At 39.3% G+C, this 24,968-nt stretch overlaps 1 protein-coding gene across 5 annotated transcripts in view; it reads left to right on the forward strand.

Annotated features, from left to right (window-relative positions):
• SCLT1 (sodium channel and clathrin linker 1) overlaps positions 1-24,968 on the forward strand; it is a 304,861-nt gene that overhangs the window by 59,676 nt on the left and 220,217 nt on the right. For 4 of the 5 annotated variants that reach the window (XR_008890865.1, XR_008890864.1, XM_056563484.1 and 1 more), the window contains exons 7-11: positions 12,753-12,888; positions 13,482-13,604; positions 15,152-15,217; positions 24,233-24,303; positions 24,618-24,708. Coding sequence is in view for 3 of the 5 variants with exons in the window: in XM_056563484.1 (XP_056419459.1) it covers positions 12,753-12,888; positions 13,482-13,604; positions 15,152-15,217; positions 24,233-24,303; positions 24,618-24,708 (487 nt within the window). In the remaining 2 variants the exon portion in view is untranslated. The remainder of the gene's footprint in view (positions 1-12,752; positions 12,889-13,481; positions 13,605-15,151; positions 15,218-24,232; positions 24,304-24,617; positions 24,709-24,968) is intronic. The other variant, XM_056563491.1, reaches the window with a different exon arrangement.

Consider the following 24,968-nt stretch of genomic DNA (forward strand, 5'->3'; position numbering starts at 1 on the left):
AGGCAACTTACCGGCTTCCGTAGGATCCAGGGAGCCGTCCTCTTCTGCCGCACGCCGCCTGCGCTGATCTCAGTCGCCGCCCGCCGATCACCGTCGCCCGCAGCCTCCGGAGGGGTAAGTGGACCTTCGTTGTTCGGTCCCCGTCGTTTTCCCCGTCCTGCCCCGCCTATTGTGGGAGGGCAGGACCGGGAAAAGGAAAGTAAACCCCTCCGCCCCTGATCTGCTATTGGTGGTCGCGTCTAGACCACCAATAGCGGAGATAGGAGGGGTGGCACCCCTGCCACCTCACTCCTATCGCTGTAGGGGGATCGTAGTTGTCTTAGACAACCGCAATCCCCCTTCTATTCCGGGTCACCATAGACCCCTAATGACCCGGAATCGGCGCAAATCGCAAGTGTGAATTCACTTGCGATTTGCGCCGATCACCGACATGGGGGGGGGGGGTCTAATAAATATCAGCAGTCACCCCGGCCCGGTCCCCGTCCGGAGCGCGGCGGGGACCGAAATTCCCATGGGCGTATGCATACGCCCTTTGTCCCCAACAGGTTAAGGACCAGGGGTTTTTCCATTTTTGCACTTTCATTTTTTCCTCCTTTCCTTTAAAAAATCATAACTCTTTCAGTTTTGCACCTAACAATCCATATGATGGCTTATATTTTGCGCCACTAATTCTACTTTGTAATGACATCAGTCATTTTACCCAAAAATGTACGGCGAAACGGAAAAAAAAATCATTGTGAGACAAAATTGGAAAAAAAAAATGCCATTTTGTAATTTTTGGGGGCTTCTGTTTCTACGCAGTATATTTTTCTGTAAAAATGACACATTTTCTTTATTCTGTCGGTCCATACGATTAAAATGATACCCTACTTATATAGGTTTGATTTTGTCGTACTTCTGAAAAAAATCATAACTACATGCAGGAAAATGTATACCTTTAAAATTGTCATCTTCTGACCCCTTTACCTTTTTAGTTTTTTTCCGCGCATGAGCGCTCATTTTTTGCGCCGTGATCTGAAGTTTTTAGCGGTACCATTTTTGTATTGATCGGACTTGTTGATCGCTTTTTATTCATTATTTCATGATATGAAAAGTGACCAATAATACACTATTTAGGATTTTGAAATTGCCATTGACTGTTCGGTTTAATTAATGATATATTTTTATCATTCGGACACATTTCCGCACGCGGCGATACCACATATGTTTATTTTTATTTACACAGATCATTTTTTTTTTTTTAATGGGAAAAGGGGGATTATTCAAACTTTAATTGGGGGAGGGTTTTTTTTTCTTACTTTTTTTTTTGCAGTGTTATAGCTCCCATAGGGGGCTATAACACTGCACACACTGATCTTTTACATTGATCACTGGTTTCTTATAGGAAACCAGTGATCAATGATTCTGCCGCTTGACTGCTCATGCCTGGATCTCAGGCACTGAGCAGTCATTCAGCGATCGGACACCATGAGGCAAGGTAGGAGACCCTCCTCGTGTCCCAGAGCTTTTCGGCATTCCGCTATTTCACCGCGGACATCCCAAACAGCCCCCTGAGTTAACCAGCAGTGATTTACTTTCACTTTAGACGCGGTGTTCCGGCCGTTGCTAGACCCGCCCCGCTATGACGCGGGGCAATGCCGTGGCCCCACGTTATATAGAAAGGGAAAGGACTCAGGACTTACTGGTACGTTCCTGGTCCTTAAGAGGTTAAGGTCTGAGCCCTTTGTTTGTTTTTTCGTGACATATTCTACTTTAACATAATGGTAAATTTTTGTCGTTACTTGGATCCTTTCTTGTTGAAAAATCCCCAAATTTCATAAAAAATTAAAAAAATTACATTTTTCATTTTCACGGACCACTGCTCCAAAAATCTGTCAGACACCTGTGGGGCGTAAATGCCCACTGCACCCCTTATTACATTCCGTGAAACATTGAAATTCTACTCTGTAATCCCTCTTCAAATTCTTTAGTAAACATATTTAAAAGAAGTGGATCCAGTACTTACCCCATTAGTAACGGTCACCCAACCAGAGCAAGTTCCAATGGTACTCACCCTTTGCTTCCTGTCACGGAGCCAGTTGCTAACCCTTTAACATATATCCTCCCTTAGTTCCAGCATCCTCATTTTATGTACTAACCTTCTGTGCGACACAGTACTTAGAAAAGTCAGATAACTGCCTTAGAAAATTTCAGATATAAAACATCCACAGTTTCTCCCCGGTCTAGTCTATAACTAACCTCCTCATAGAAGCTGTTCAGATTAGTATGACAGGACTGATCCCACATAAACCCATGTTGGTGGTATGTCAGAAGGTTATTTTCATTAAGATATTCCAGAATAGCATCTCTCAGAAGACCCTCAAAAATCTTACCCACAACAGATGTTAAACAGTTATTTACAGGCCTATGTTAAACAGATGTTTACAGGCCTATAGTTCCCAGGATCCATTTTTGACCTATTTTTGAATATTGGTACCACATTTGCTAAGTGCTAGTCCTGTGAAACAATCCCTGTCATTATAGAATCTTTCAATAAAAGGAATAAGAGTCTGTCTAGCACGGTACTTAGTTCCTGCACAACCCTGGGATGGATTCCATGTTACTAAGGTGGCATCAACCTTTTTGTTGGGTTAACTAGCCAAGATTTGCTTTTGAGAATTTACTTAGTCTCTTCCCCTGTTATCTGACATAGGATTTTCCTGTGTTAATACAGTAAAGAAATAGAGTATGTGGATAAAATCCCAAAAGAAGGACATCCAGACCAGCACTTCTCCTCCCAAGAAAGATGCCAGCACACAGTAGTAAAAACTGGTGGTTTATTGCAACAATTGTTTTGAGCCCGTACTGGACTCTTTGTCAGTCTAGCCGAGGTCGGTACCAGTAGATAGTTGAGTACAGGAACACAGAGCAAGAGAAGAGTCGAGGGAAAAGCCAAAGATCAATATCCAGAAAACAGAGAACAAACAATGCTGGTTACTAAAACTAAGTTCATTCACTGGCCAAGACTAAAGCCCACTGCAGGTTTAAATAGCCAGCAACGCAGGTGCGATCTCAGCATGGTCAGCTGACCAGCTCAGATAGCTAGGGCCTAGCCACAGCAACCAGAATAAACAACAAGGCTAAACCGCATTATCCCTACTGGTGCGGACAGAGCCAGTAATTACAGTATGTCTTTGATTTAACCCAATGAAGAGTTCCTGATTTTATCAAAATCACAACGCTTGACATTCCGTTACATTTGTATTCAGCTTATGGGCCAGAGACGCTGCTGACCAGCCTGAGTCCAGGTGATTGCTAGTGTGGAGACGTGAACTGTCAGTGCTTTTCTTTTTGGATTATTAAAACTAAGTTCACATCCATCTAGAAATTAACTGAATTGTCAGGCAAACAATAACCCCACCATATATTGGGGACAAGAGGGCATATCAAGAAACCGCAAAAACTGTATGTGATCATGTCCTTGTTGGGTGGAACTAGAAAGTAGAGACCCTGGAAGTACCAGAACCGAAGCGTCAGTGGATTGGTAAAGTGTGTTATTTTTCTGTTGTTAATTTACAAGCTTTAGGAGCTGCTTTTTAAAAGTATTATATGCAGTTTAAAATAATTAATATAAGTATAAAACTTAGCAATTTACTGTTCATTTAAATGTGTATTAAAGCATGTATTTTTTTATTTTGGTAGGAAATGCTATTAGGTTTATTTCCATTTGCATTTAGTAGTTGCATACATGTAATGTCTTATAATTTCACTCGATACCCACAGTTAACACAGTCGTGGCCGTAAATGTTGGCACCACTGAAAGTATTTCTTACAGAAAAGGATTGCAGTATCACATGTTTTGCTATACACATGTTTATTCCCTTTGTGTGTATTGGAACTACACCAAAAAAGTTAGGAAAAAAAGCAAATTGGACATAATGTCACACCAAACTCCAAAAAATGGTCTGGACAAAATTATTGTCACCCTTAACTTAATATTTGGTTGCACACCCTTTGGAAAAAATAACTGAAATCAGTCGCTTCCTATAACCATCAATAAGTTTCTTGCACCTCTCAGCCGGAATGTTGGACCACTCTTCCTTTGCAAACTGCTCCAGGTCTCTCTTATTGGAAGGGTGCCTTTTCCCAACAGCAATTTTAAGATCTCTCCACAGGTGTTCAATGGGATTTAGATCTGGACTCATTGCTGGCCACTTCAGAACTCTCCAGCCCTTTGTTGCCATCCATTTCTGGGTGCTTTTTGACGTATGTTTGGGATCATTGTCCTGCTGGAAGACCCAAGATCTCGGACGCAAACCCAGCTTTCTGACACTGGGCTGTACAGTGTGACCCAAAATCCGTTAGTAATCCTCAGATTTCATGATGCCTTGCACACATTCAAGGCACCCAGTGCCAGAGGCAGTAAAACAACCCCAAAACATCATTGAACCTCCACCATATTTCACTAAGTACTGTGTTCTTTTCTTTGTAAGCCTCCTTCCGTTTTCGGTAAACAGTAGAATGATGTGCTTTACCAAAAAGCTCTATCTTGGTCTCATTTGTCCACAAGACGTTTTCCCAGAAGGATTTTGGTTTTGGAAAAATGTAGTCTTGCTTTTTTATGTCTCTGTTTCAGCACTGGAGTCCTCCTGGGTCTCTTGCCATAGCGTTTAATTTCATTTTAAATGTTGACGGATAGTTGGCGCTGACACTGATGCTCACTGAGCCTGCAGGACAGCTTGAATATCTTTGGAACTTGTTTGGGGCGGCTTATCCACCATCCAGACTATCCTGCATTGACACCTTTCATACGTTTTTCTTTTACATCCACACCGAGGGAGATTAGCTACAGTGTCATTGGTTGCAAACTTCTTGATAATGTTGCGCACTGTAGACAAAGGCAAATCTAGATCTCTGGAAATGGACTTGTAACCTTGAGATTGTTGATATTTTTCCACAATTTTGGTTCCTAAGTCCTCAGACAGTTCTCTTCTCTTTCTGTTGTCCATGCTTAGTGTGGCACACAGTTAACTTCTCTCCTTTTCATCTGCTTTCAGGTGTGATTTTATTTTTATATTGCCCATACCTGTTACTTGCCCCAGGTGAGTTTAACCCCTTAACGACCATGGACGTAAATGTATATCCTGGTGCGGCAGTTCTTAGCGCACCAGGACATACATTTACGTCCCGTGTATGCCCGCGAGTATCGTAGCGGTGCTCGCGTCATACACGGCCGGTTCCCTTCGGTAATGGCCGACATCGCGATCGCTCAGATGTCCGCCATTAACCCCTCAGATGCTGTGATCCGTACAGATCATGGCATCTGCAACAGTGCACATGTTAAAATAGATGATCGGATCGCCAGCAGCGTTGCCGTGGGGATCTGATCATCTGTGATGGCGGATGGTGGCCCCCTCACTTACCTCAGTCCGTTTCCCGGTGGCTCCTGCTCTGGTCTGAGATCGGGCAGACCAGAGCAGAAGATCACCCTATGCATATCACTGAACAGTATAAGCAATCAAGTGACTGCTATAGATAGTCCCCTATGGGGACATAAAAAGTAAAAAAAAATAAAAAGTTAAATAAGAATAAATTGTCAGTTTTTCCCATTTTACCCCCCAAAAGGCGTAAAAATACTTTTTAGTCACATTTTATTCCCAATAAATTTATAAATATATAAATTATTTAAAAGTTTTATATATGCAAATGTGGTATCGATATAAAGAACAGATAATGGTGCAAAAAATTAGGGCGATTTTAGATCAAAATTGGGCGATTTTAGATTACTGATTTTGTACAAAAAGTTTAAGATTTTTTTAAGCGGTACAAAAATATAAAAGTATCCAGCCATGGGTATCATTTTAATCGTATTTCCTCCCTAAAAAAATGTTTTTTTGGGTTCACCGTACATTTTATGGTAAAATGAGAGGTTTCATTACAAAGTACAATTTGGTCATGTGAAAAACAAGCCCTTACATGGGTCTGTAGATGGAAATATAAGAGAGTTATGGATTTAGGCGAGGAGGAAAAAGCAAAAACGCAAAAATAAAATTGGCCTGGTCCTTAAGGTTAAAATGGGCTTGGTCCTTAAGGGGTTAAAGGAGAATTACATGCTTGAAACAATCTTATTTTTCCAAAATTTTTAAAGGGTGCCAATAATTTTGTCCGGCTCATATTTGGAGTTTGTTGTGACATTATGTCCAATTTGCTTTTTTTTCCTCCTTTTTTTTGGTGTAGTTCCAATACACAATGGAAATAAACAATCCTTTTCTGTTAGAAATACTTCATTTTCTAGAAAAATGTCATGGGTGCCAACATTTACGGCCGTGACTGTAGCCTATGAATTGGTTTGAAATCCCTTACTATATAATTTATGCCATGTGTTTTGGTGCCCACAGGCACACAGTATTCTAATCAGGTCATATCCAGGTTGCAGGGATTTTCGGATAGTGTGTCAGGTCACACTTGCGTACTGTGAATCAGAGTTTAATTTCTAAAGCATCTGTAAAAATGTGATAATTTATGAGGTGGGGTAAAGTTGTAGGAATTACACCTGGGACAGCTTGAATCCCAGCTATTGTTTATATTTATACATGATTATATTTTTTTGTGTGTGCATTTTGGTGGTAGTGTATTCCCTAGCCAATGGTCAAGTAAACATTTATATGGCTATCCATTCTTTCTAATTCTACAGTTCACAAGAATGCTAACAGATTTTCCCTTTCTTTTTTCAAATTAATTTCTTAGGGTGTTAATTAGTTTGTGTAAATTCTATGTATGGTGATGACCATGCTTAAACACTACTAGGTGTTGGTAAACAATATCAGACTTGATAAATATCTTTGCAGATGTTTTAAGAATAAAGCTTTACACATACTTGTTCATATTCTGTATCTTATTTCACTTGGTGGCACTGGAATTGGAGATAGAAAGTAGCTGTTTTAAGATTTTCAACTAATGTATTTTAGTGTTTGTTCTTTTCCCTTTTATGTTTTTTCCTTGACTTTGTTGGCCTGATCACTTTTGTTGAGCTCATATGATAAAAACCCTGTGGGATCTGGTAAGGGCCTCCTCTATGCGCAGTCATGTAGAGCATGTTTCCTAACCGCTGGGTTATACTTTTCTATTGTTTATACTGTATATGATTGGTTACTGTCCTGGGCTTCCTATGACCTGTTTTTTTTTTTTTTGCTTTAGAGGGGGGGTTCAGCCGCTGACTTGTTTGTCTCTTTGTTTTCTTTCTATAAATAAATAAATAAACAATTTATTTATTTTTATAATTGAGTGGTCCTGGCACTAGGCAACTTTGAGTCAATTCTATTGAGAAGGTGAGCTGGAGTGTTTTTTATATATAAAGCATCATCCATGCTCTCTCCTCCCTCTTTTCCTTACCTTCTCAATGTTTGACAAGGATTTTTTCATTGCTACACGACTGTACCTTCTCTGTGATTATTTGGATTAGTAATACACAAGGAGACTGTGCTCCTGTACTGAGGTAGCAATACTGGTATAACTACCCATATGCATTATAAAAGTGTGCCTAGCAGACGTGCTGAAGAGGGAACTATTATAACTATTTATGAAGGGGGCAGTGTTATCTGGCTGTTCTGGTCAGGATGAAAATTGATCAGAGACTGTAGACCGCCTTCATTACTTGAAGATCATTAGCATATTTGGATTATTACAGTTTGCTGCTATTGGCTCCCCTTTAATTAAAGGGGAACTCCGGTGGAAAAAAATTTTTGACAAATCAACTGGTGCCAGAAAGTTAAACAGATTTGTAAATTTTCTTCTATTTAAAAATCTTAACCCTTCTAGTACTTATCAGCTGCTGTATACTACAGATATACTACAGAGAAATTTGTGAATTTCTTTTCTGCCTGACAACAGTGCTCTCTGCTGACACCTCTGTCCGTGTCAGGAACTGTCAGGTTAGAAGCAAATCCCCATAGAAAACCTCCTTTTCTGGACAGTCCTGACACGGACAGAGGTGTCAGCAGAGAGCACTGTTGTCAGGCAGAAAAGAAATTCACAAATTTCTCTGTAGTATATCTGTAGTATACAGCAGCTGATAAGTACTAGAAGGGTTAAGATTTTTGAATAGAAGTCCTTTACAAATCTGAAAAAAAATGGGGTATGTGCAGCTCACAATACAAATTAGGCTAAATGGAAAGTATTTACACCAAAAAAATACTAGTACCAAATAATATATAAAGGTAAAAAGGGGGGGTACCAAATGCCTCTAGACTAATACCATAAAATGGTACATGATGATGAAATTACAGAAAAAAATTAATCTGACTGTGCTTCACTTTAACCCCTTAAGGACACATGACGTACTGGAACGTCATGTGTCCACTCCCGATCTATAACGCGGGCCACGGCGTGGCCCCGCGTCATAGCGGGTCGGGCCCGGCCTCTAACAACGGCCGGGACCCGTGGCTAATAGCGCGCGGCATTGATCGCTGTGCCGCGCGCTATTAACCCTTTAGACGCGGCGTTCAAAGTTGAACGCCGCGTCTAAAGTGAAACCGAAAGCATGCCGGCTAGCTTAGTGGGCTGTTCGGGATAGCCGCGGTGAAATCGCGGCATCCCGAACAGCTGACAGGACAGCGGGAGGGCCCCTACCTGCCTCCTCGCTGTCCGATCGCCGAATGACTGCTCAGTGCCTGAGATCCAGGCATGAGCAGTCATGCGGCAGAATCATCGATCACTGGTTTCTTATGAGAAACCAGTGATCAATGTAAAAGATCAGTGTGTGCAGTGTTATAGGTCCCTATGGGACCTATAACACTGCAAAAAAAAAGTGCAAAAAAAAAGTGAATAAACATCATTTAACCCCTTCCCTATTAAAAGTTTGAATCACCCCCCTTTTCCCATAAAAGAAAAAACACAGTGTAAATAAAAATAAAAATAAACATAAATGGTATCGCCGCGTGCGGAAATGTCCGAATTATAAAAATATATCGTTAATTAAACCGCACGGTCAATGGCGTGCGCGCAAAAAAATTCCAAAGTCCAAAATAGTGCATTTTTGGTCACTTTTTATATCATGAAAAAATGAATAAAAAGCGATCAATAAGTCCTATCAATGCAAAAATGGTACCGTTAAAAACTTCAGATCACGGCGCAAAAAATGAGCCCTCATACCGCCCCATACACGGAAAAATAAAAAAGTTATAGGGGTCAGAAGATGACAATTTTAAACGTATAAATTTTTCTGCATGAAGTTATGATTTTTTCCAGAAGTGCGACAAATTCAAACCTGTATAAGTAGGGTATCATTTTAATCGTATGGACCTACAGAATAAAGATAAGGGGTCATTTTTACCGAAAAATGTACTACGTAGAAACGGAAGCCCCCAAAAGTTACAAAATGGCATTTTTTTTTTCAATTTTGTCTCACAATGATTTTTTTTCCCGTTTCACCGTAGATTTTTGGGCACAATGACTGACGTCATTACAAAGTAGAATTGGTGGTGCAAAAAATAAGCCATCATATGGATTTTTAGGTGCAAAATTGAAAGAGTTATGATTTTTTAAAGGCAAGGAGCAAAAAACGAAAATGCAAAAACGGAAAAAACCCCGGTCCTTAAGGGGTTAAATGATGTACAAATTTAATATAAATTAATAAAATATTACAAATGAGACATAAAATAAATAATGCAAATCTAATACATAAATGCCTCCTACCACAGGGCCCTTGTGGGGAGGTATGATATTTGAATACAAAGCATATATTAAAAGATGTTAAAATATAGCATGTAAATTATGTTCTACCGCTATCCCAATATGTTGCAAACCGACATAGTGTACTTTTGTGCAGTACACTCCTTTCTCATGTGATTTAGAACAGTTCACAAAGTGATCTAGTTACCAACTCCTAAAGGTAGTTTTGGCTGGACGTCCGAGAGATGGATGTATGGAGGCTGTGTCCAGCGCTAGCATGCGCTTACGGTGACGGGCCCGGATGCCACAGGCCAAAGAAAAGATCACCGGTCACTGAATAATTGCAGGCTCGATGGCAGATGTAGTGGAGGCTGTGTCCAGCGCTGGCATGCGCTTGCGGTGACGGGCCCGGTTGCCGCAGGCCGAGGAGAAGTCACCGGTCACGGAGTGGCTCCGGAGGTGGAGATGTACTCGGAGATGGATGGATCTTGCTCTGGAAACAAAGGAAGGAAAGCCTCGTGGAGGATCTCTCGGCGTCTGGTGGCATGGTGGATGGATTACAGCCAGGTGTGAAAACAGCAGATGATGGAGTTGTATCGGAGATAAGTGATAGCGGTTTGTGGATTGCGGTGGTCATGCGGTAAATATTTCTTTCTCTAGACGCGTTTCAGGGTACTTTATATATGACCCTTTCCTCAGTAGAGATATCTTTAACAGTGAAGCTCAAAGTCCTTTTATACATGTTACCTGTCTAATTGTAACAGGTGGGTTTCTGTTTAGATCTTCCGCAAATAGCAGAATGGAACGGGAAACATGGGGTTGTTTCATCTTGATAGAACAGTGTTCACATTTAGAATCAGTATGTATGCGTTCTTATTTAAATATAGTATTATATATATTATAAACATTAGAATGGTACATATAACACACAGTAAGATGTACAGATAAAATGTATAATACTAAGATAGAAATAATAAAAAATAATAATAAATAGTAAATAAAAATAAAAATAATGTAGAAAATTTACAATATTGATAAAAGCGAAAAATAAATTAAAATAAAATTAAAATTGAAAAGTAAAAGATGGAAATAAAGTAGAAAAAATAAATATAAAAAATAATAAAAAATAAATAAAAAAGGATAATAAATAAAAAATGTAAAATAAATGTGAAAAATAAATAAAAAATAAGAAATAAGTGCATAAATAAAATAAAATACTATAGATATACATAATAAAGTCACTGAAAGTAATTAGTATACAGGAAGGTTAAAGGATGGCTTGTCACGCAGAACAAAGATAGAGTGGGTCCAAATCCCCCATGGGGGCCCCCAAATGGAAAAGGGGGCCCCCATGGGGAGAGCGGGACACACTCTACAAAAATCCAAAAAGTTCAAAATTCGAGTTCAGGCCATTCGGCTCTAGAGAATTGAATTCATAAATCTTCTGACTTTCAGCCTTAGACATTTTAACAATGAACATTTTAACAATGAACAAATCTGTTTAACTTTCTGGCACCAGTTGATTTGTCAAAAATAAATTTCCACCGGAGTTCCCATTTAAACTTTTATGTGCAGTGAAACATCTTGAGAAGATTACCCGAAATTGCATTGAAAGTTAGTCTTCAATGGGGTAATATCCACTATGGTGACTGAAAATCTGTCACGCAAAATCGGAAGGTCCCAGGTTTCAGCGCCCCACCAATCAGATATTGATGGCCTATCCTAAGTATAAGCCATTAAAAAAAAGTATTTTAGAACCTCTTTAAATACATTAACTGTTTTCTGAGAGTAAAAAAAAAAAAAAAAGTAGCAAGAATTCCGGTTTAGGCCCCTGAGACCCCCACGCTCTGTGCAAGGAGACTATCGACCACCGCACAAAGCTGTGGTCAGCACAACCCCTCTAAGCATCTCTATGGGAGAGCCGTAGAAAAAAAGAGCACTGTATCACTGGCTCTCCCATAGAGATGCATTACGGGGCGTGTCATGGCTGTGGTAGTTCTGAGCAAGAAAGAAGAGACCGGTCAACACAAATGTTTAGAACACCAATGTACTGGGCAGGAGATCCACTTACTTCCTGATCTATACCAGATAATCATGAGTCTTTGTAATGTTTCTTACTTGTGCCTTTATGTTATAATTTATCACGTGTCACTTTCAGTTTTTTTTATGTTAAAACTTAAAAACAGAGAAAAATAATGTTAAAGAAATAATATTGTCTCTTATTTTTGTCTTCATGTTATGATGCATTACATATGTGCTGTTTTCAGATTCTTTTCTAAATGAAAAAAAAATAAAAAAAATAAAAGCAAAGTTAAAGTTATTATGCCTATCAACATTTAGTAAGGACATGTTTAAAGATATCAGGGAATCCTTACCATAAGTAATAATGGTGCTAATATTGAAAAAAAGTACTAGTATGTTTTTAAATTGTACCACTGTGCATAGTATTGCTGTAGTTGTAGAGCTCTTAGGTTAGATTTATGTGCACGTCATCTAATGTTACAGGGAGATTATTGAGTATTAGAAGCGTTTTAGATGTACATACAGTATGGTCTTGGGAGTCTTAACTTTTGGCGTAATGGCTCTGTCTCCTCTCTAATAAGCTGTGCATTAATTTCTTGTTTACAGTTACAGACTCTACAGTTTGATTCCAGATAAAACCCAGTTATTTGGCTTAGTTCATCTGACTGGCTCATTTGTTTTTATTTCATCACATTTCTATGTATACGGCTTACACATAATATTGACTCTGTTTCATAGTTCTCGAAAATGTACAAAGATATGCTTTCTATCCATTTGGCAGAGTGCTTTATAATTGGCACTATAACGGCTACCATCCTCCCTGCCAGCGTTTGAGAATCACTACATTAACATGAGGCTACATCTAATGAAGCCATCATACACTTTGCACATAACATGGTATACAGCTGATAGTGTGAATAATGTCATTGTGTAATCCCCCCTCAGACCTTGTAACTGTGGAAAGCTAATTAGAGGTTCAGTTTCGCAGACAGCTACAAAATACTACATGTAAAGTGACAGAAAGCGAGGGGGAGGTGGCACCATGTAAAGAAGTTTAAAGAGATTGGCTTTAATTCTCATAGGCTTCACGAACAATTAAAAGAGTCCCTGGAGAAGCAGCTGGAATCGCTTCCTACTAATGCTGCTTTGGCCAGCGAAGCTTCTACAGAACAAGAATTGATTAGAAACCTACAGGAGCAATTGCAACTTGCAAATCAAGTAAGCTTAAAACCTTTATTTATTTAAAAAAAATTTCCTATGGAAAGAATACACTGTCCTGATGGTATCACACCTATGAGCATTTCCTTTTCCCATAAAGCCAAGCCAGGATAAACTTAAAAAAATAACAACGAAGAAATAAACCTTTTATGACTTTGGTAAGAGCTATTTTAACTCTGCTGGCACAGCTTTCTTAAACTACACAGATGTACACTAACTCACGAAACATCTGTGACCTATTAAATTAGCTCTTCATATATGGTGTTAGAATAGAAATTCTATCTGGAGTACACAAGGTACAGCAATATACTGCTCAGTCCTTCAGCCTCTATTGGTGTGTACGGTGAAGATAGGTGAAGCAACAGTGCCCCCTGCTTGATGGAAAGAATGCATTTTTATTGCAATGAAAGGCTTTAAGGTTATTTTCTGAAATAGCTGCATTTTTTGCACATAAATATCAGATAAAACAGCTAATCTGCTTGGCTTCATATATTTAATTATATTCATAAAAATAAAAACTTTAGTCATCTTTTCACAACCATCATACCGCCTGTGCTAAAATAAAATCTTATTATAGTTTTTTTTTTTTCTAGGAAAGAGACAATGCGTTACAGCTGTGGCAGACGGTTGCACAAGAAATGGATCGCTTGCAAGTAGTGTATCAGAAACGTATGACTGATGCACACATACATGTGGCAGAGAGACAGAAGCAAAAGGTAGTCAGCTGGCTAAAGTGGCAACAAGTTGGTTTAAAGTTTTGTGTACAAAGGAAAAAAATCTCGCCTGTGGTCGGCAGTGTACCATAGTTTTTTTTACGTGGCAGGAGGCTGTTGTGATGTTTCCATTTATTTATATAGGAGCTTGAGAGCAGAACATTGCAAAAGATTAATTGGGTTTTTGTTTTTTACCTTTTCCCCTTAAAGGAATATTCCATTGGCCAAAAAAGTATCACCTAACCACAGAATAGGGGATAAGTGACTGATCATGTGGAGGGGGGGGGGTTGTCTGACAGCTGGAACCCCCAGTGATTGCCTGAATGGGGACCCAGCTCTTGCTGACTGACTGAGCAGCAGGACAAACATGTGCATCACCTCTCTATTCCTTCTTTTTGGAGCCACTGTCGATTGAATGTCTGAGAAAGATCATGTGCTGCCGTCTTTTTCTCAGTTTCTTGAAGTCAGACGGTATTATAGTGTTTCTCTTGATCAATCAGCAACAATGACGCGGGTTAGTGATACCTCCTGTGACTACACAGAACAAAAAGCGACATTCATCACAACTTGTGCAGAGGAAAGGCTGACCAGTTGCCCATAGTAACCAATCAGATTGCTTCTTTTATTTTTCAAAGGCCCTTTATAAAAAATTAAAGAAGCAATCTGATTGGTTGCTATGAACACCTGGTCAACTTCTTCTCCACACAGGTTTTTTTTTTTCTATAAATCTCCCTAAGGCTAAGTTTCCACTTGATTTTTTTTTTTCTGGCAGTTTTTGGAAAACTGCCAGTGCAGTTTTTGAGCCAAAGCAAGAAATGTATTCAAAAGGAATAGGACATATAGAGGAAGGACTTACACTTCCCCCCCTTATGGATCCACTTCTGACTTTGGCTCATAAACTGCAGTGGCTGTTTCCCAAAAACTGCCAGAAAAAAACTGCCAGAAAAAAACCAAGTGGAAATTTAGCCTAAAAGTTCCTTCCTTTTCACCCTCCTATGGGTTCTTTTGGAATGCTTTTTAGTGGATGCAGTTGTACCCACTAGTATAAAACCAAATTAATAGTATAAAACCAAATTAAAGCAGCTAGCTGCATCATCCAGGTAAAGAAATAATGAAGGTAGGACTTGTACCTATTCGGCATTGCGTAACATGAGAATGCTCATCTAACTAGCAGAGTTTTAGTAGAAGTTTGTAGTGTGGCTATGTTCACTAACCTGAACTAGTCTGGAAACAATGTTAGACTTGCCCTCTAGATTGCCCATGTGATACTGAGCACCATCTGTTTGAAATAATCAAATAGTTAATACAGAAGACTTATAAATTCTAAGTTATCATTGTGTCTGTGGCCAAGGTAAGGGATGTTTGGTATGACTAGCGATTACTGGAATAATGATGCCTAAAGAGCAGTCTGCAAACAACTTGGTTGGGCATTAGTGTTGGTTTGTGACTGATGTATCCTTTGCAAAATAAGTTATTGTGAAAGCACGATTTGCTTTATATTTTGAAAAATAGCATAATGTTAATTGGATACATTGTAATTTATTTCTTAGGAAGAGCTAGCAAATCTTCAGCAGCTAACCAAACAACTCCATGGGGCACATGAAAAAGTAGAGCAGGTAATTGTAATAACCATAAAGACAAGTATTGACTGTGATGTGTGAAATGTAATGGGAAGGGTAGCTGAATGAGCAGTGCTAAACCTTCAGTGGGTTTACTGAAGTATGAACAGTACATATTTAAGGGTCCATTATAGACTCCTCATAAGGTATTTCTAATGATGTGTTAAAATCACAGCTTCAGTTCATTTTACACGGAATATACTTTTCAACAATGTGAGTTCAAATGACCAATAAATATTGCCAAGAAGGATATAATATGGTAAGTAAGTGTACATATATATATATATATATATATATATATACATATATATATATATATATAAGGCAGTAGTACAAGTAACGGCAATCAGGTACTGCAGCTGCATAGACAGACTCACTTAGTCCTTTAGGAGAATATTGGTATGGGTGAAGTTTCACGGGGGTGCAAGCTTAACGTTTAAGACACTTAATGCAATTCATAAGAAGAAGCAAGTAGAAATAAAGCTGCACCCACCCGTATTTGAAATTTGCTACGAAGAACTTTATTTTCAGTGTCAAGATACAGCTATGCGGCAAGCTGGAAGTGCGGGGAGCGAGAGCCGGAGCTCACAGGTGCAGGGGGCGTACCATAAAATGACTAGTTTTGCGTCGGAAGTGACGCTTCTTCTGGTCAGTACAGATTTCTACTTGCTTCTTCTTATGAACTACATATATATAAAGCCACTAATGTGTTTGTTTTTTTTTTTTCTCAATTTATTAGTAATAATAAGCCTTTCCATGTGTGTCTTGTATCACTTGCAGGTAAACTATTAGTTGTGTTTTAGGGGTGTTGCCTATTCATATTTAAAATGTAAAATTTGAAAAACTCAGATCTTGTAACCTTGCAGCATCATTTAAAGGCTTAGGCCCAGGTTTATAAAACTATGAGAGAGTAAAAGTGGAGAGATTTTCCCACAGCAACCAATCACAGCTCAGCTTTCAGAGCTCGTTAGGTGAGCTGTGATTGGTTGTTGTGGGAAAATCACTCTTTTTCTCCCACACAGTTTGATATATCTGGGCCATAGGCTGCAGTTAACTACTTAGAAATCCACATTTCCTCCTCTACAAAACCATAAGCTTGCATCTTGAATCTATTAGAAGAATTTTGTAATTTAAAAAAAGGCTTCTATTATTGAATTCAGGTAAAGATAAGTCCTTCCTGTGCTACATTACAGATCATAGTAATGCCGACCTTAAATTACTTTACCTTTTGCAAAAAACTAACAAACATGTATACCATCATGTGGCAAACTGTTGCTTTTAGCAGTTGTGAGTGTTAATTTGTGTTTAACTTTGCAAGATTTGCAAAGGGGTTTTACAACCCCCAGCAAGTGATGGACTATTCCTAGTATATCCAACTGCACTTACCGCCCACAAATAATAAGAATTTGTTTCTATCTAAAATGCCATTCTTTTCAAGGTGGTGTACAGAGAACTGCATGACAGGTCCACTAGAATAAGTTGCAGAAACTGAACAGCACCTGGACTGTAGTGTTACGTTTGGAAACATTTAGCTCCTTTTCCTGAAACTGCAGGAAAAATTCTACTTTTCTCAACGTAACTGTTTTGAGACCTTCAAGCATTTTATAGAACCATTCCCTGTGAACATATATGCCACTGTGAGTTACATGCAACATGGCTAATTGCCATTCTATACAGTACTTTCTTATTAGGCTCCTTTCACACTATATGTTGCTCCGTTTTAATGACCCATTATAATGTCTAGAGATGAGGGAAGTTACAGTTATTTGATTCCTCACAAACTTCTTGGCTCGACAGTTGCTGACTTTAGACTGCATAGGCTCTCTCCTATGAATGTATCCACCTTTTCCAGCCCACCGGAGCACCTGAAAGCTGAACTAATTTATGCAGGCTAAAGTCAGCAACTGCCGAGCCGAGAAGTTCATGACGAATCGAATCATTGTAACGTTGCTCATCTCTAGTAATGTCCAGTTATGAAAACCCTTAAAAACTGCCGTTATAAAACAGTTTAGACCTTTATACACGTGGCGAAAGCACATGTTTATTTTTGTTTATATTATTTTATTTAAAGGGGGGGTGTTTAAGGGTAGGGTTACACGACACTGATTCGCAACATATTTTACTCTACACATTCGCCGGTGACCCGACAGTTAGTGTTCCTTCAGCAGTTTCCCCCTGACTCAGACATTTCGGCCGCTCCACGATGTCTGTGAACAGACTGCGAGCATGCGCGGCAAATTGCAGGCCCATGTGTGACTGTTTGGAGTGGCGGTTTGCCACTACGAACATGGGGGAAAAGCTGGAGGCACACTAACGGTCAGGTCACCGGCGGATCTGCATCCTAAAATACGCTGCCGATCTGTGTCGTATGATCCTATCCTTAAACTTTTATTAGGGGAGGGGCTTATTCATATTTTATTCTCTTTTCACTTAATTTTTTTTTTTTACTCTTGCACACACATCTCCTTACATATTACAACAGGGGGTCCCAGCCCAGGGCACTTTTCTTTTTGATCCATGTATTTTTATGGATACTAATTACAAGTAGGGATTGTCTAAATTGGAGAATTCCTTTAAAGGGGTATTCCAGGGAAAAAACAGAAAGTTAAACAGATTTGTAAATTACTTCTATTAAAAAATCTTAATCCTTTCAGTACTTATGAGCTGCTGCAGTTGAGTTGTTCTTTTCTGTCTAATTGCTCTCTGATGACACCTGTCTTGGGAACTGTTCAGAGTAGAAGCAAATCCCCATAGAAAACCTCTTCTACTCTGTGCAGTTCCCGAGATGTCAGCAGAGAGCACTGTTGCCAGACAGAAAAGAACAACTGATAATTACTGGAAGGATTAAGATTTTTTAATAGAAGTAATTTACAAATCTGTTTAACTTTCTGGAGCCAGATTTACCTTTCTGTCTGATTAGCCAATAAAACATCACATGGAACAAGATAAGTTAAGCAATGTGACAACAGATAAATTATAAAATATTATAGAATGTCCTTCACAAGTGCATTTTTTTTTTTTATTGAAGTAGGTAGCACTTTGTTTTCTTTGCTGTTTATGGCAACAATGAAGTGAAACTGCTCATTTTCATCTATTAATGCTGCATGAAAGGTTTTAATTTTAAAAATAAATATGGAAATATTGTATGCCATCAGTGAAATGTTTCCCAATTATCAAAAAAGCAAATACATGTACTAATACACTTGAAAGTGGACTCGTATTACTCGGGGCACGTCACATTTTTATTTCCATCCTTACTGGAAAACAATATGAGTAAACAGCACAGTAAGGGTTTCGCTCATACAATATGAGTCACTCTGTTGATACATTTCATTGTAGCCATAGATGGGGCTTATCACACAGCAAGCAATAAAGTGATGAACGCCATTAAGCTATATATTTGCTTAGAAGCCATCTCTATTTTAGTATACAAGTTTCAGTTATGATTCATTTCATGCATATGTTATGCGGCTTCTCATGTATTTGTGGTTACTGGGCGTTGTGAGAACATGCAGGACATTGAGTCATCTCCTGACATAACCCAGGACTTTAGGTTTGAATAGACTTTCAACTACTGAACAGAAAATTTTTAGAAAGGAAATCTTTGTAAATGTTTAGTCAGCTGTGAGTTTCTTAGTAGCGTAGGATAAATGGAGAGAAAAAAACATAACCGTCTCTGGCCCTGCGTTATTAAATCTTGTCAGACATAGAGCCTATTACAGCACACGGTGTCCTGTGGAACGAATGAACGGTAGATTAGGCTTTGCTGGTTGACAAAGGGAAAAAAAATAACCCTGTTCGTAATAGTCCAACGTGCTCTTTTGGTTTAATTCGCTGTTTTATTGTAAAATTCTAACTTTAAGCAAACTCATGGGTGCACTTAAATAAAATGTTACCGTGTTATTATACAGGGGTCCCTCAAGTTACAATATTAATTGATTCTGGGATGACCATTGTATGTTGAAACCATTGTATTTTGAGACCATAACTCTATGGAAACCTGGTAATTGGTTCTAAAGGCCCAAAATCAAGGTCCAAAAATAGGAAAAAAAAAAGTGAGAATTAAAGAAAAAATAAGTAGATAACTAATACAGATAAAGCAAATCCTTACATATAAAAGTAAGAAAGATCTGCTGGGAGCTGTAAATCACTATCTATGTCAGTGTTTTCCAAGCAGGGAGCCTCCAGCTGTTGCAAAACTACAACTCCCAGCATGCCCGGACAGCCAAAGGCTGTCCGTGCATGCTGGGAGTTGTAGTTTTGCAACAGCTGGGGGTACTCTGCTTGGGAAACACTGGTCTATGTAGAGGAAAGGAGCTTCTTCAGGGTCCTGTACAGTACAGGCGATGTCCTAAAAAAGTAACATGGAGCCGCCCTTACCCGGTGTCCAAAGGAGCAGCTAACCCTGGCACAGGTAAAGTGTACAGAACATGTAGTACCACTCTGTACTGTAGGGGGCGCTACCAGACATCCGTCAGTGCATACGCTTCAGGAATACAGGGTGTCTTACCAGTAAATTGCCCATTCTGATTGGTCGGTTCTTCTGGCCATTGACAAGTTTCACAGATCTGGACTGTCCGTACATTGTATGTTGACTCTGGTTTCAACTTACAATGGTCCAGAAAAGACCATTGTATGTTGAAACAATTTTATGTTGAGGCCATTGTAAGTTGAGGGATCACTGTATATTGAGCATGTGGGGAGACACAGTAAGCAAAATATACACACATAATGCTGTAGATTGCTTTAAAAAGCTGAGTACATTGTGTGCATCAAATGTATTATGTCTAACTTTAGGCCGCCTTGAAAAAGTCTGTTAGTCCGATCAGAACATCAGCCAGGCAAACAGGCAGACGGGAAAAAAGACAAATACAAGCATAATATGCCAATGTGTTTCCAGATACAACATTCCAACATTTCCCATTGCAATTGGACCACATATGAAAGGATCTCAATCCACAGAAAACAATAACGCCAAGTATACAAAGGAGAGGAAGGGAAGAGAATGAAAAACTAATTAAGAAAGTTATCTTAGTGTTATCTGAGAGTTATCTTAGTGCTCTTATCTTCCACACCATCCTCGCAGTCCATGTATATTTAACATATGACCAGGCGAAGTCAGAGCAATATCTTTCATTGGTCCGACCACTCTCTGATCGCTTCACTCTCTGTTTCTCATGGAAAGACTATGGGGAAGATTTATCAAAACTTGTCCAGAGGAAACGTTGCTGAGTTGCCCATAGCAACCAATCAGATCCCTTCTTTCAGTTTTGAAAAGGCCTCTGAAAAATGAAAGAAGCGATCTGATTGGTTGCTGTGGGGAGAAATCTCCCCTATAAGTTCCACCATTCATAAACGCAAAGGCTTACCTCAATCCATATATCATGAACAGAAAAGGTGCAAAATCTATTAAGCATTTGATCATTAGTGAAGTCTCTTATCAAGTCTTAATCTATACCAAGAAGAAGAAGAAAATATACTTAGTGATGTTTCACTTCCTAAAATGTATTAATGTGTTTGTTTTGCTATATGTGTTTTGTTTTTAAATGGCTGCTCCTAAAGTTTTAATTCTCTCATCAATGGGGAGTGGTCCAAAAATACTCTTCTACCAACATAAGCCTAGTTCAACAATTCCAAAATAATATGATTTCCCAAAGCTATATCAATTTTTGACATTGTCTTATGTGTCTTATTAAATGGGAAAACTGATAGTAGGTTCACCTGCACTAAACCCAATACATAGGGTTATATATACACATAGGTGAACTGGATCATAATGAGTTATCACTTACCCACATCTACTAGTTGGTTCTGGAAATACTAGTTGTATTAGCCATTATTGTTAAACTGCTAATGGCCGGTTTTACGCACTGGAGGCGGGACCAGCATATCCAGTTTCTCTGCCTTCATCCGCTCTGCACCGATATGCCTGCCTACCTAATGAATATTCATGGGACCGCATCACCCATGTGAGCGCGAGGTGAGCAGGCATAACGGTGCATAGGGTAAGTGACATCTCATTAAAAATACGGTTGTCAGTGCCCCTTTAATATATGTTTATCAGTGTTTGTTAATATTCTTTCATCTCCATAAATCAATCAACTCAAGCTCTTTACAAATCTTTACAAATCTATATATATATATATATATATATATATATATATATATACAGCAACATATATATATATATAAAACTCAATGTGTGTGTGTGTGTGTGTGTGTGTGTATGTATGTATGTTCCACAAAAAGGTCCAAACGGCTAAGGATATTAACATGAAACTTGGCACACATGTTACTTATATGTCAACAAAAAACATAGGATAGGTGATTTAACCTTTACTCACCCCCATTTGCCAGGGGCGGGGTTTTTGTTTAAAGTCCCATGCAAATCAATGGGAAATGTATGTTCCCACATAACTTCCGTACGGCATATTTCAATACCTGGTACACATATTACGGGTCGGGATAGGAGGACGGGATAGATGGACTGGATAGGAGGTCAGGATAGGAAGTCGAAATAGGAGGACGGGATAGGAGGTCAAGATATGATGACGGGATAGGAGGTCGGGATAGGAGGACAGGATATGGGGTTGGGATATGACAACAATATATGAGGATGGGATATGAAGTCAAAAGCTTCCTCCTTTGTTTATTTTCCTCCCCAACAAGAATTAGGAAGGAAAAACCGTGCAACGCCGGGTATTAAGCTAGTTTTGGATAAAGGTGAAGACCAGTTAGGGTCAGATAAGGTTCTAGCAGTCGGAGTTCCATCAGTCATGCACATACGATTTAATACTCTCATCCCATACTTCATTGACGTCCCCAATCCATATTTTTAATATATAATTAATAATTATAATAATTTCTTCACCAACCTATCTAACTCCATCATAAAGTTTTTGGAGAAAGAAGACTAAAACTAGTACAAGTTGAAGATCATCAAAAATACCATGGAAACTAACATATCTTCCTATTTTATCACCAACATATCTATCAAATCATTTCAAAGTTTTTATTACTTTAATAGTCTGAGACATCATATGCATCTCTTGGAGACCTATCACTGCAGTGATGTTTATTAGCATCCATCAAAAATAGAAATTCTTTTTAGCCGGGTTGTTAGGCCTCTTGACCATGTTGACAACAAAGAAGCAGTAGCGAGAGGCACAAAAAAAAAACCTCAACCCTCCCCAACAGAGATCTCTCTCTATAAGCTGCTGATATATCTATATCTATATATTTTCTGACAGACATACAAATGCTATAACACATTCCTAACTTTTCAGTAGCAGCTACTGTTTTCATCTTATACATCTAGTTGCAGTAGCATAAGCCATCTTGAGATACGTTTCCTAGGTAAACTTAATGGTCAATATGAGAATCTTACTGACCTCTTAAGACACCCCAGTGTATAAACTGGGTTTTGAATACATTTTTGTGTATTTCCAGCCAAAAACAACTAAAGCAGGGGAGTTACACAGTTTGCATAACTCCCATTGACTGTAATGAGAGTTGTGCAAATGGTGAACTACGTTGTTTACACATTTCCTAGAGGATCCTGTGGATATGCCATAATGTCCCTGATAGTAATATTCTGTTAATACTTTGTTGATTTATGAATTCTCTTATATCATATCTTGAGCTGCCTATACAGTTGGTTCTAATGACTATAGGCAGGGGTGTCCCTGCCTGCTAATCATTGCTTGGAAAATAAGGATCTGTCTGCTTTTTTATTTTTCTGTAGAACAGAAACAAAATGGGTAACTAAGATATTGGTTGATTTAGTAGCCCCCCCCCCCCCCCCCCACTACCCAGAAATAGAATGTCGAGGAATCTGCTTTGTAACAATATTGTCTGAACTTGAGAAAAGGGAACTAGAGCCCTGCATGGGACTGTTTTTTCAATCCCACTCCCTCCCACTCGCGATGATTTTTATTTTTTTTTACCAATCCCGTCCGCTCGACAAGGTGTTTGCTCTACTCGCGCCCGCAACATTTGTCTCCAGTCTCGCCCACTCCCGCGAAAATGTTTGTCTAGTCCCGCCCACTCCCGCTAACATAGATATGTACTAGCCCTAGGGTGCAATGCTCTGCACATACCCCCACCTGTATAGGAATGTACACTACACACACTGCTATGTACATGGGGGGGGGGGGGGGGGGGGGGGATGTTATGTGCAGACTGCAGAGCATTGCACCCTAGGGTCTGTAGAAGATCCAAGGGTGCAATGCTCTGCAGTCTGCACATATCCCCCATGTGTATAGCAGCATGTTTGCAGTTGCATTAGTGCAGAGTCATGTTATACACATGGGGTATGTGCAGAACATTGCACCCCAGTGTCTGTAGAAGACACTAGGGTGCAGTGCACTTACCCCCATGTGAATAACAGTCTAGACACAGCACAGTGCACTGTGTGGGAGTGAGTAACATTGGTGGTAGTGTGTGTGTGCGCGCGCATGCTCGTCGCACGAGCCTGCTCTTACCTACTGGGCCCGGCGGCAGAAGATGATGGATAATCTTCAGACTTGTCTAAGATGGTGTACAGACGATTCTCCAGGGCAGGCTGAGCGCGGGCTCCACAAAATGGCGTGGCGCGGAGACAGGACTGGGAGGAGCAGCACCATGCTGGCTGGTGACTTTAAGCTCGGTCAGCGGAGGGTGGGGCTAACTAGGAATCACTGAGTCGGACTTACTGTATTATATTGAGGGTGGTGCGGGATTGCCGGACCCGCAGGCATAGTGCCTGACCGCCTCCTGAGCGCCCGCATGTTTTGGGTTGGGTCCCACAGGATCCCATTCCCATTGCAGGCCTCTAGAGGGAACCACCAGACTGGTCTTTTCCCAACGGCATATTGATCTAATACTTGAACATACTTGAGATTATTAAATTGAGTTTATTCTTTGTAGATAACATGGCAGTGTTAACTTATTTGTGATATTACATTGGAGTTGTACGTTATTTATCTAAATATATCATTGTTTATTTACAAAAAATGTTTTTATCTTTTTAAGACAAACCAACAATTTCTTCATACAGTGAGTGAGCAGCAAATGGAAATCGACCAGCTTCAAAAGCAGCTTCGGTATGGTGTGTGTGTGTAAATGAATGTATATAATTTTATTTGTGAAGTAGTATTTTGTAAAATTGCCTCCAGATAATGTAGTGTTATGGAGCCTGAAACATGGATAGCAGTAAAAAATAGCAAGTTAAGGTAAGGACTATAAATTGTCTGGTACAGATTTTACAGTGTAATAATTTTGTAATGCATTCCAAATTCTTTCGTTTTTGTGTGTGACTATTTTGTTGTCAACAGACATGAGTCTTTAAGTGCAAACTGCAAATGCTTTTTCACAGTATCGTAGTAGCCTCTTTACTTGGTCCGATTTATGTTAACAGGCAAGCAAAATTGGATGTAAAAGTAGCAAATATGAAAGCTGAAGAAATGGCTACAGTTGTAAAAACACTGGAAGACCAGGTGAAGAGAAAGGTGAGGGATGAATTACTAATGGCATTTTTAAGGCTGCTTTTAGATGAAAAGGAGGTGAATTTGTTAGTGGATTGAGGGCAAACAAAAACTGATATTAAAAGCAACAAATGTTATGGATAGTGTATGGTTTACCAAAAACATTAGAAGGAAGAAAAAAAAGCACTACCCTAGAAAAGTCCCATGTGTTAGGTGCACGCAGAATCCCAAGCCTTGGTTAAGGGCTCCAATTTGATACAGAAAAAAGAATCTCTTTGCAGCAC

Source organism: Hyla sarda, chromosome 1 (assembly GCF_029499605.1).
Source record: "Hyla sarda isolate aHylSar1 chromosome 1, aHylSar1.hap1, whole genome shotgun sequence".
NCBI classification, from domain to species: domain Eukaryota; kingdom Metazoa; phylum Chordata; class Amphibia; order Anura; family Hylidae; genus Hyla; species Hyla sarda.